This window comes from Typopeltis vanoorti, chromosome 24, assembly GCF_054136105.1.
Source record: "Typopeltis vanoorti isolate ZY-2024b chromosome 24, IOZ_Tvanoo_1.0, whole genome shotgun sequence".
Taxonomy (NCBI): domain Eukaryota; kingdom Metazoa; phylum Arthropoda; class Arachnida; order Uropygi; family Thelyphonidae; genus Typopeltis; species Typopeltis vanoorti.
In genome coordinates, this window is record NC_143572.1 from 54,364,483 (window position 1) to 54,376,966 (window position 12,484).

At 34.8% G+C, this 12,484-nt stretch overlaps 1 protein-coding gene across 1 annotated transcript in view; it reads right to left on the reverse strand.

The window, feature by feature from the left end:
* LOC150093221 (cysteine protease ATG4B-like) overlaps positions 1 to 12,484 on the reverse strand; it is a 76,231-nt gene that overhangs the window by 5,073 nt on the left and 58,674 nt on the right. Inside the window, exons 9-12 of the mRNA XM_090413558.1 lie at positions 7,768 to 7,846; positions 6,651 to 6,793; positions 2,066 to 2,122; positions 1,567 to 1,663 (exon numbers count right to left, since the gene is read on the reverse strand). Of these exons, the coding sequence (XP_090269684.1) occupies positions 1,567 to 1,663; positions 2,066 to 2,122; positions 6,651 to 6,793; positions 7,768 to 7,846 (376 nt within the window). The remainder of the gene's footprint in view (positions 1 to 1,566; positions 1,664 to 2,065; positions 2,123 to 6,650; positions 6,794 to 7,767; positions 7,847 to 12,484) is intronic.

Genomic DNA, 12,484 nt, shown 5'->3' on the forward strand with positions numbered 1-12,484 from the left:
ATTCTGGGTAATCCAATCAAAGAAAATAATAGCCTGCCTTTTCTAGATACTTCAATACAGATTAGAGTATTATTTTCTCCTTCTCTAACTCTAGAGAAGGAGAAAATAATAATACAAGAGAAGTTACATGGCCTAATGGGATATCAGCATGGATGGTAAACTGTTTATCTGAACTGCTTGTTCCCTTGACCTGGCCATATAATTAGAGTCTCAGCACAGAGAAGAGATTTCACAAAAGTGAAAAGAATGTATGATAATCCCATTGTACAAGGGTAGTGCAAAGACTGCCATGTTTAGCTAATGACCTGTCAGTATCTCTGGAGTGGTGGTGAAGATTTTACTGTATTTTAAACTACTAGTTTAGATAAGAGGATGGCTGACTGACATATATCAGAAAGTGGTGTATGGGGGTTTGTGAGCCTGCAAGATTTAAGGTGATCAGTGGTATATCTCAGGAGTCAGTCCTTCATTCAGTCTTTACATTAACCATCTAACTGGCTTTGATGTGTATATACCTGAAAATTATCATGGATGCAAAGTGCATCAGGAGTGATATTTCATACATATTTATGTAGATGTGGTTAATGACACTGGGAAGGATTTGCCAGGATTCAGTTGAAGGATTCAAATCATCAACACAGCTATTTGTTGATGATTTGAATAACCAGGAACTGTGTGCATGTGAAAATGGATTTCAGTTCAATGTCAATAAATTTAAAGTTATGCACGTTGGTATAACAAGATATCCAATGGCATATTATATTGACAGGATTATGCTTCAAGAAACTGACCACACTAGGAATCTTGGAGTATTAGTAAACATGAAGTTGAAGTTCAGGGATCATATAGAAAAAACTGTGAATACAACTAAAAATATAATTGCAATGCTGAAACAAACATTGACATGTAAGAATAAGAAAGTCATTTTGCCTCTTTACAAGACATTGATACAACCTCATCTGGACTACTGTGGATAGATCTGGCCCTGTGGATTTTGAGGTGATTTAGATACAGTGAAGAGAGTGTAAAGGAGAGTATTAAAGATGATATTAGGACTGTGAAACATAGATTACTAAGAGAGAGAGAGAGGATTGAGAATTTGTGGACGGCAGAAGCTAGCGGATAGAAAAAAAAAGAGGGGTAATATCCAATACCTACAACCTACTGAAAGGGTCCTTCCCATCCTCCATAAAGATGACAGATGAGAGAGAACTAGATTTTTCTCTCAAATAGCAGTGCGTGACTTGAATAATTTGCCTTTGAGGTTGTAAGTGCAGACAGTGTAAATAAATTCAAGTAAAGTATGTCATGTGGTGTGTGGCCTCTCTTGATGAGTCCTTAATGCCTGGAGATCATCTTCTATGATAATAATAATAACCTTATAAAATGCATATAAACTACATTTTACAAGACAAGGTTCCATAATAACTATGTTAATAATTCTAAGGTAATCCTTTATTTAATAAAAGAAGGAAAACATTATCCTAGATAAATGCAGTGTCTAAAAAATGCTTGTCAACTGGCAATAAACAAAGATACAGTCTACTTAAATGTATCTTTACTAACCTGGACTGTCTATAACATCTGAATTTAAAGGCAAAAGATGTGAAGGCCTATCCTGTACAATTTCAAAGAATGGTTGCTTTTCTCCATCTACAAGTAACTACCAACAAAAGATAAAATATTCAAATTAATATCAAGATGCATTATAAAAGTGATGTTTTAAAATCATTAAATCAAAAGTTTATGAAGAATTAAGTTTGAAACCAAATCATTGTGTGTAGTCAGCTATATTATTTTTTAAAAACTTTTTGCACTAGGTTTTTTTTTTTTTAAACCATGATATGCTGGTTAATTCATTTCATGTAACAAATTTAATTTTCAAAAACAACCTTGGAAAACTTTAATTTTGCTACAATGGTTTAGTTGATGATATTACTGAATTAATATTATTACAACACTATGGAAAATAAATTATGTAATTTTAACAATACAACAAATTTAGCTTTTAATCTTACACATATTTAAAACATACATATACAGTTCTTAACTGACAAAAACTTACATCACGGGCTGCAACACACCAGCTATCGAACTCTTCTTCAGAACCAAAACAGAAACACTATAATAATGAAAAAAAAATTATTCTGCATATTTTAAATAACACAAAAAACAACTAAAAAAATCTGAAGCTGAACCAATGAAGTTTTAAATATATTATCAAAATAAAAAAATATCACCAGCACAGCACTTGTGGTGACCAAAGATATATAGTGGAGTTTTCTATGATCACTGTTTTACAGTACATATATATAGCCACTGAATTAAAAACTATGCATATGTACGTAGTCACCACATGCTGGCCAGTAATCATCAATAGTGTTGATCATAATGGGAAAAACAAAGGGCTTATTGTGGGTCTGCCTGGCTGGAGCTATGATTTTGAAAACAGCAGATATGACTGGTTTCTCAAAAGGTGAGATATCGTGGTGTTTAATCAGTAGAAAAATAACCCTCATTGCCTGTCTAAGAGGTGTAACTTTGGTCACCTCTTAGACAGGCTGTCAAGAATGAGACCACTTATCTGAGAAGGCTTGTACAGACAAACAGAACTTCCTGTGTGCAGCAATTGACCAAAGCATTTAATGAAGGCTTTCCCAACCCATATCTCACTGAACTATGTGAAGGAAATTTAAGAGATCAGTATTGGCAGTCGCTAAAGGAGAGCCATCACAGTATTAAATAAATGTATTATAGCCTCCTTCGATGAGTCCTTGACTCCCTAGAGATCTCAGATAATAATAATACTTATCAGTACTACACAAAGTATTATTATTATCAGAGATAGGACTCATCAAGGGAGGCTATACATCACCCAAACCAGTTGTCATATCTTCCCTTAAATTCATTTACACTAGATGCACTCACTACCTCTATGGCAAACTATTTCACTCACTCTCACTGCTCTGTGAGAGAAAAACTTAGCACTTAACCTTTTCTTGACTGTGAACAAACTTAATTTCCATGAACATCTCCCCTCCCCCTATGTTTTTTCCCCCACCTTCCATATAGCAAAAAATTTCATCACACAATATCCTATAATACCTATTCAGACATTTATAGACCACTATCATATCACCCCTCTTTCTCTTGTTAACCAGAGTCTGTTATCCACGTACTCGCAATCTGTCCTCATAATCTAAATCCCATAATCCAGGTATAATCTTTGTAACTCTTCTTTACATTCTTTCCACAGCTTCATTATCCCTATGGAACTCAGGAGACCAAACCTGTACATAATAGTCCAACTGTGGTCGTATCAAGGCTTTATAAAGAGGCAAAATGACCTTCTTATCCTTGCATGTCAGTCAAGGTTTGCTTCAACATTGCAATTACCCTCTGAGTTGTATTTGCAACTTTTGCTATGTGACCTTCGAACTTCAAATTCCTATCCGCCATTACATCAAGATTCTTAGCCTCATCAGTTTCTTGTAGCATATCCTACAAGAAATTGATGAAGCCCTGCTAATATATGTCACTGGAAATCTCACTGCCAAAGTGCATAACTTTACACTTACTAACATTAAACTGACAGCCATTTTTGTTTGCTCAAATTTCCAGCCTATTCAAATCATTCTGTAAGTGCTAGGTAGCAGTAGCATCCCTGACTATCTTTGCATTCTTGGAAAACAATTGCAACATCATCCTGTTAATGTATAGATTGAACAATAACGTCCCAAGGATGACTGAACCCTGAGGTACACCACTGCTCGCCTTAAATCTGGATGATTCAAATTATCCACTGTATACCACGTTTTTGATATTTGTCTCTCAACCATCCACTTATCCAAGTCAAGAGTTCATATTCCAATCCCATATTCTCCAGTTTATACAACAACCTTTCATGTGATCTCCTATCAAATGCCTTAGCAAAATCCAATATTATCATAGCCATTCCCTTTATCCAGTTTGGCCATAACATTATAAAATATGAGCAAATTGCTAAAACATGACCTTCCTTTTGTAAACCCATGCTGTTCTTTGCAGAGTACAGTTACCAATTTCTGTATGCAAGTTCTTACCAGCTTCTTTAAAATCTTGACTACCATACCAAAGATACTGATAGGTCAATAGTTAGACACATCAGTTTTTGCACCATCATCATCATCATCATCATCAAATTCCTGCCATGTACCCTCAAGGGGTGTACAGGATGTGACAGTACTACATGAAAAAATTACATCATTACTAACTTCCTATCTACAATTTTCCTCCAAATCAGTCTGTTACTTGTCAAAACTCCAACATTATCAGATCTTATATTTCTATCGTCTAAGGCTCTTTTGCACCACCCTTATAAAATGGAACTATTATACATTCTTTCCATTTCTGTGATATCATTTCGGAGCTAAGAACCAGGTTATATAAACATGTGAAAGGCCTAATCAATTTGGCTGAACATTCCTTTAGCATATGTGTTGATATTCCGTTTGTCCCATTGCCAAATTCTTATGCAACAGCTCTTCACCCTCATTCTGATACAACTCTAACTCTCTTCATGCGAATGTCGTAGTAGCAGCAGTGTACACCATGTTACATACACCTGGTTGACATATCTTAGCAAAAGGAGCACTCATTAACTGAATAATCTTGTTAGCTTCTGACACTAGAGTATTATCTGCATTCAGTCTTTCATTTCATTCTTTCTTTCTTTTGCTTGCAGCATAACAATTAAAATTAATTCTTTTGGATTGCCTTTGCATAGCCAATTTTTTTTCATACTCCAATTTAGCTTGCTCACAATACTCATTTACTTTTCTGGCCTGAGCTTTATATATTTCATAACACCTCTCACTATTATTCTCGCAATATTCTTTCCACATCATCTACTTCTTGTGGACCTAGCTTAATAAGGTTGCACATCTGTTTCACTCCCAACCTATTTATTCTTCGAACACTAGGGATAATTTAGATACCACCTCATTTAAGTACTTTTTTTTAAAAGATTCCCATGCATTGCTGAAATTTTTCCATTCAGTAACGGATACCATCGGACCAAAGATAGTATTCTTGTTGGAAGTTTTTCCCCATTTGGTTACAGCATGATAAATTTAGTTTAATCCTTTATCCAAGTGTATGCAAACAAAGTTTGCACCTGAAGTATCTTCAGGACTGAGGCAACTCGTAAAGGTGGCCTAAGTTCTCATCACTTGTGCTTTGTATTATGGGAGATACTAAGACATCTCCTTGCAGACATGTATAATGCTTTGCATTAAGGGAAGGGCCACTACCCAGAGGTGGTGATACTACAGTGAAAGTAATGGAGAAGTCATATTTACCTATACGAGTTGCCAAAAGGTGTCTCACCTTATTAAATTACTCTGGATTTTGGCAACTCGTATAGGTAAATATGACTTCTCCATTACTTCCACCTTAGTATCGCCACCTCTGGGTCTGGCTCCCACTGACAATAAAGGTCGAAACCGGCCTGGGTAAGTAATGGTCCTTCCCTTAATACATAGCATTATGCTTAATGCTAACATCTCCAGTGATTTTCTTTGTTGTTTCTGGTCATTTCTTTTATTCTCTTTCCAATAATTTCTGTCAAGTTTCTCATGATACAAAACACTAAATTAGCTGTATACAAGACAATGTTCAAACCAAGTTTAACTTATGGATCCAAGAGCTGAGTTAGAAATAAAATACTTGATCAAAGACTAGAGACCTCTGATAAGAGAGTTCTGAGAAAGATTAGTGGAGTGAATAGATGGCATCAATGGCAGTATCACATTAAAAATGAGGATATTAGGAAAGAACTCATCATTGTTAGCATTAAGGAATGTGTTAGTAGAGCTAATCTCAGGTGAAATGATCACTTAAACAGAATGGGAGAAGAAAGATTGGCAAAACAAGTGTTCTTTGCCAAGATGGCAGGAGAAAGACCAAGATGTAGATGGATTGATACAGTACAAGGTGCCTTAAAAGGCAGAAATATAAGATCTGATAATATCGGAGTCTTGACAGATAACAGATTAATTGAAGGAAAATTATTGATCAGAAGTTAGTAATGGTATAACTGTTTCATTTCATCTAACTATCATAATTATCCTAATAATTCCTGATATGCACCCCCCTGAGGGTACATATCAGGAATTTGATGATGATGATGATTCTTCTCATGATTTCTTTCTGGCAAATTCCTTTGTTCTGTTTCTTGTAATTTATTTTTATTTCATGGGAATGAAGTGCAACAGGTAGCATTTTTATCCTAAATTCACTATAGCAAGCCTTGAATTATAATGGACTATCTCTGGCTCCTAGTAATATTATTCAATTATTATAATATTACTATAATAATTGATCCATGTGAGGATTAACAAAATATCAAAACAAACTAATGTAATTCAAGATTAAACCACAGTATCATGAAAAACCATTATATATTGGGCCCACATTTCTGAAAATTTAAAATTAGAATATGGCTTATAACTGTAAAATTTGTCTATAAGTTGCTTATTTTTGTAGGGTTTTTTCCCCATTAAAAAATTGTCAAACTTAAAAAAAAAAGCAGTTTTCCATTACATTACACTACAAAAATGTTTTCTCAAGTATGCATCTAACTAAGGAAACAAGATATTCAATCTCCTTACCAGAGCTATTGATGGATCCATATGACTTATGGTCATCCTTCCTGGACATGAACAATGATAGCTGTTGTCACAGAAATCTGTATTGTCATCAAGGCTAGTAGAAGGCTGAACTGTATGAGGATCTAAAAATATTATTTCATCTCCTGAAAAAGAATTGGGAAAAGGGAAATATAGGCTGCAGTATTTATAAGCAATAAATTATTTTTTAAAATATTATACCAAAAATAAGTTAACAATATCAGTAACACATAATTTCATACTATACTAGATGTGTTGCAGTGTTCTACAGAATTTCTGTAGAAGACTGCAGCATGCATTTAGGACCTACACATTCATGCTCTAGTTGTAACAGCATTATACAGAGGTCTAGTATGGAAATGTAGCACTTAAGATTATAGCCCTCAAGTATATACCACTTTTGACAAGTCACTAATTTACTCATCAAATTCTTCAACTGAAACATTCACATACGAATGCTTACCACGAAGGATAGCAAAACAGCTAAAGCAGTATTACTTCTCTACATTCTGAATTCCAAGTTTTCAAAATTCATAACTTATCCTCCACTTTCACTCAATAATAAATATTATCATTATTCAAGGAAAAAAAGAAAAGAACAACAAACTAGTCTTCACTCCTTGCTAATCATACTTTTACACTCCTTCCAAAGGGATGGGGGAGTGCTCTCTTCTCTTGTGTATTGAAACATTTCTCCTGCATCTATCCTGTAAAGCCCTCTTTGACAACTTATGTTTCTATAATATCCTCCTCTTTTCCTCAAGAAACTCAGGCAACCAAATCTATGCACAGAAGTCCAAATGTAGCTGTATAAAAAACTTTATAAAGAAGATAACTTTCTTATCCCCACTTGTGTATTTTTCAATATCCAAGTGATCTCTTGGACTATTTTATCCACTTTGCATTATGTTCTCTGAACTTCAACTCATTCAATTCAACAAATGAAATCTTTCGGCTCTTTCTTTAGTAATCATGATATTTTAATATTTTTTATAAAATGAATTTATTCATCAATTATCAACAATATAAAGGATCTTTTATTTCTTATTATCAAACTTCCTAAGTTTAAAAATACAGTCAAAAGAAAAGAAAAACATACCCACATAACCAATGAAATATAAGGCATGGTCTGGCCTTCCTCCTATAACTCCAACAGATTGTTTCATTGTGAATGTGACCTTTAAAAAAAGAAAGCAGTAAAATTAGTCATTTATGTACAAAATGATATAAGAACACATCTCTGTAATCTAAATGATTACAAACTACATAAGTCAGTATTCATGCATAGCAATGTGGAGTTGTCCTGATTAATCATCTGAAAATTTAAAATTATTACTAGCAATTCATTCTCTTATTTCTAATTAAATCACTGACGATGTTGCAAGAATTGAACTGAAAAGTTCTTTTGTGCCTTTAGGTAATATATGAGTTAATATATAATGTTCTCCTAGAGACCAAACCTGGAATTTTTTTCAAGCTACTTCAGACCTGATTAATCATTCAAAAATTAAATTATTACCAGCAATTTATTCTCTTATTTCTAATTAAATCACCAATACTCTTTACAATATCCATTTTATAAACATATTTTAAAGTGAAAGTAAAAAGTAAAATCTCAAGTATTCTGAAAGCATAGAATACTTGAGATTTGTATGCTAATAAGAACAGTATACAAATATACTATGTGCCAGTCTGGTTGGGCCAAGTGAATAGTGTACCCACTCTCCATTTAACAAGCTGTGGATCTGAATCCAACCATAGGCATGGATATCTGACAATGTTTTTAAGTGGTAGATGAATTTAACTACCAGTGTGAGACTACCACCTTGCTTACTGAAGGTCTGAAGTAGCTTTAAAAAATTCCATGTTTGGTCTCTAGAAGAACAGATGTGCTTGTGCTAGAACAATACTGGATGGAGCATCTCCTCCTCCTCCTCTAAGTGAAATGTATGAGGAGTTTGTTCGGCTTTTGGAGGATGTTCTTTTCACTCTGCCACTGAAAGGAAGATGCATCTGTACTCTGACTACAGTCCAATTACAGTTGCTCCTGTTCTCTTATATCTCTTTCATACAGTTTAGCTAAACATCTTCAAGTCATACATCCAACATGATTTTAAGCAGAGAGCCTTCATTCCTACAGATGGCTGTGCTCAAAACCTCCTACCTATCAGATATTTACTCTGCATACCAAGGAGACCTATTCTATTTTCTTCATTTGTGTCATTGATGAGTTTAGTTACCTCTCTTCCAAGCCATATTGGCTACTCTCTTCACACTCCACTGTTAATGCTATGGCATTCACTCATGACCTTATAGCCTCTTGAGAAGGCTTGCAGGAACTTGTCAACCAAGCAGTCAACTTCTTTCAAGTTCATGGCCTAAACATCAATGTGACAAAGTCGAGTACTTTCTTTTGTCGAGGTATGTTGAGAACTTTGAGTTTTCCCTGCATAGCATGTCCTTGCATTCTATCTTGGTTCTGGTGGAGTGGAGATACCTTGATGTTCTCTTCTCTCCAACAGGTCGTTCCTCTTTCCTATCCACTCTATGATCTTTTCTCTCTTCTCTGTAAAGCTCCACTTAAACCTCAATAGAGGCACTCCATTTTGAATTATTTTCTTTTTTTTTTCCTGGACTCTACCATATAGATTAGTCTTACGTATAGTCTCTCAGTACTGTCTTGAATGGATGTAGTTCACTCAGCAATTCATTCATGGTTACATCTTTCTCATGATGTGCCACGAGCATTTTTTCATACCACTATAAATCATGGAGGACTTGAGATTCTCTTGTTACAATGGTTAATGTGTAGATTTACATCTCTCCAGATTACAGAAATTTTCTCTCACTTCAGAGGAATGTCTTGCTACCTCTAGGCATGTATTAAGGATGATTATCAACATCTCTGGATGGGTACTTGATGAAAGGACACCAACTGCGACTGCCCCGGTTAAACAAAGGAGACAGACATTAAAATTGCACCATTCAATCAATGGATCAAAGATGGGACTCACTTCCTGCCTGGTTCTGAATATATAGATTTGATTAGGATAAGAATTAATGCGCTGCTGACTTGAGTCATACATGCCTGTCCTTGTAGTAAAGAGAGGAGTTAGTCATTATTAGAGATGAGTTGGATGACAACTCGCTACCCTCCATCACGAGAAGCTGCCTACTATACTAAAAATCAAGACATGGTACAGCTACTTCAGGAAGAACACTACATTATACAAAAATTACCCCTGCAACTGTATTCTTAAGGTGTATGGTGTCAACAAAGTTATATGGACGTACTCAAACTTTGCGCTCTCTCTCTCTTGGATTGATTTCAAGATACTCTTTTTTTTTTTCTACCTCAGGGCACACCAGTGGCATTGAGGACTTACTAGAGATGACTTCTCAAGTCCCAGGTCTGGAGTTGGATAGCAGGATATTGTTGGAAGCTTAGGCCTCTTCTGGTTCTACATGTGGGACCATAGTATGAAAGACTGTTTTCAGTGTGAAGTTAGAAAAATAAAAATATAACCATTTGTGGGTGGGATTCACATAAACCAAAATAATAATGAGAGACTTCCATGTTTTTTTTATTATTTTTTAACTTTCAGTATCTGTATGTTTTAGTAGCTGACTGATCCAGCCACCTTCTGCAGGAGTATGAGTAGCTAAACATGTAGAAAAATAAAACAATTGGGAAAACACATAATTATAAAATCAGCATTACACAAAACAGTCCAACACTCAATAGTTTAAAGTTGTAATGTGTACAGAGCTGATGAGTAACATAAGCTATTATACTAAGCTTGATGTAGCTGTTTATTCTGAGCAAGTATAATTCCTTATCTACGATAAGGTCAATGCCCAAATATTGTACATCAAAATTTAAAATCAAGTATCTAAAAGTCTAGTAAGCTTTTAGATAAACAGAGCATCTGTAGCTCAGTTCTGGAAATGGATTCAAAGAAATTTTACGGATTTTTCAACTGAAAATGAGGTCTCAAATGAGGGTAACAAAATTTATCATGGAAACTCCATTTTTTTTTTTTTTTAATCATGCAGGACACAAACTGGCTAAAGAATACACATAATTATCCCCCCTTCCCCAGAGCATTAATTAGGGTTCTATACAGCCAAGATACCTGACTATGACAGACCATTGAGGCTAACAGGTTAAAAAAGATCACTTCTTAACCTGTACTGATCTTATGTGGTGTACTGGATCACATAAGATCCTATCCATACCTAATAATATGGAGTTACTCATGAATTAAAAGTGGCCCATAAAATTTATGAATGGCATGCTAATTATGTATTTCTTCAGCAGAATTAATAACAAGTTGATGATACTGAACCCTAAATAAAGAGAAAATGATCTCACAAAAAATTTGTGCATTCTCATAATTCTTTAAAGGTGTATGGACTTGCTCAAACTTTGGACTCTTTCTTGGATTGATTTCAAAATACTTTTTTTTTTTTTGTACCTCAGGGCACAATGATGGCATTGAGGACTTACAAGAGCATGAACAATTTTAAAATGTTCTTTTATTAGCTTAGGGGGTGTGTCATCCCTGAGAATAGTCTTATTTCTGGCATAGGAGGATTATGGTTAAAAATGTAACATATTTCTTCAAAGGGAAAAACATCTCTGGGTCCCATATATTATACAATGTTAATATGCTTCAAAGAACCTTTTTGTTTTTAGTCAAGACATTAAAATTAAAAAAAAAATTAATTTTCTAATGCTTTTTATTTTCAAAGGAAATAAATAAGGTAGAGCTCCTTTATGCCCTAACTTTTTATCACTGGACAACTGGTCTCCACCGTTCAGCCATCATTAACAATTCAGCTCACGCTATCAATGCATTGCTGAATTACCACTATTATTCACCAAAACTGCAAAAACAAGAGCAGATGCTGGTCAACACTCATTTACCATCCACTTCCAAAGTTATCAAACATACTTCTCCTATTCCTCTTTCATTCTGCTATCAAAAGAACAGAAAAACAACCACTCACTCTGTCTTCCCCAAAGACTACAACCTTTGGCTTTTCAAAAATGACATAACAAATATATATATATATATATAATCAGTGACAAATGAAACATCACAATCCCTATAGCACATCTGTACTATGTGTGGGTAGAAGGGCAAGAAGAAATTTGTTATGCACTTTTGAAAAGCCAAAAGGTTTTTGGGGAAGACAGCGTGAGGGCAGTTGTTTTTCTGTTCTTTTGGTAGCAGAATGAAAGAGGAGTAGGAGAAGTTTGATAAGTTTGGAAGTGGATGGTGAATGGATGCTGACCAGCATCTGCTCTTGTTTTTGCAGTTTTGGTGAACAATAGTGGTCAATTCAGCAGAGCATTAATCATAAAGTATCTTTAAAAGAGGCATAAGGCAGAAACTAAATATCTGCATGAGAGAGGGACTGAAGTGATTCTGTAGGATTGTCCTTTCCTGAATAGCATCAAGTAATGCTAGTGAGGTTTTTGTTGCATCACTTCAAAATATTCCAAAGCAGTATTCCATGTTTATTATTTTTTGGGGGAGGGGGAGAAGGGGGTTGAGCAGCTATAAATCTGAAAAGTATTGTACGGAAAAGTACATTTTCTTTTGGCAGCTGCAGAAGATAAATCTGATCATGATAAATCCTCACTCCACTGAAGAAGAACGAAGAGATCAGAATTTAAGGTATCAGTTATGGAGAATCTTAAGGTTTCTAACAATTGGGCACTAAAAGGTTTGTCAAATGAGAAAGAAGAGTGAAGTGTATGGTCATCAGCATAGCTATGGATAGGATTTGACATCAGTGAGAATAGG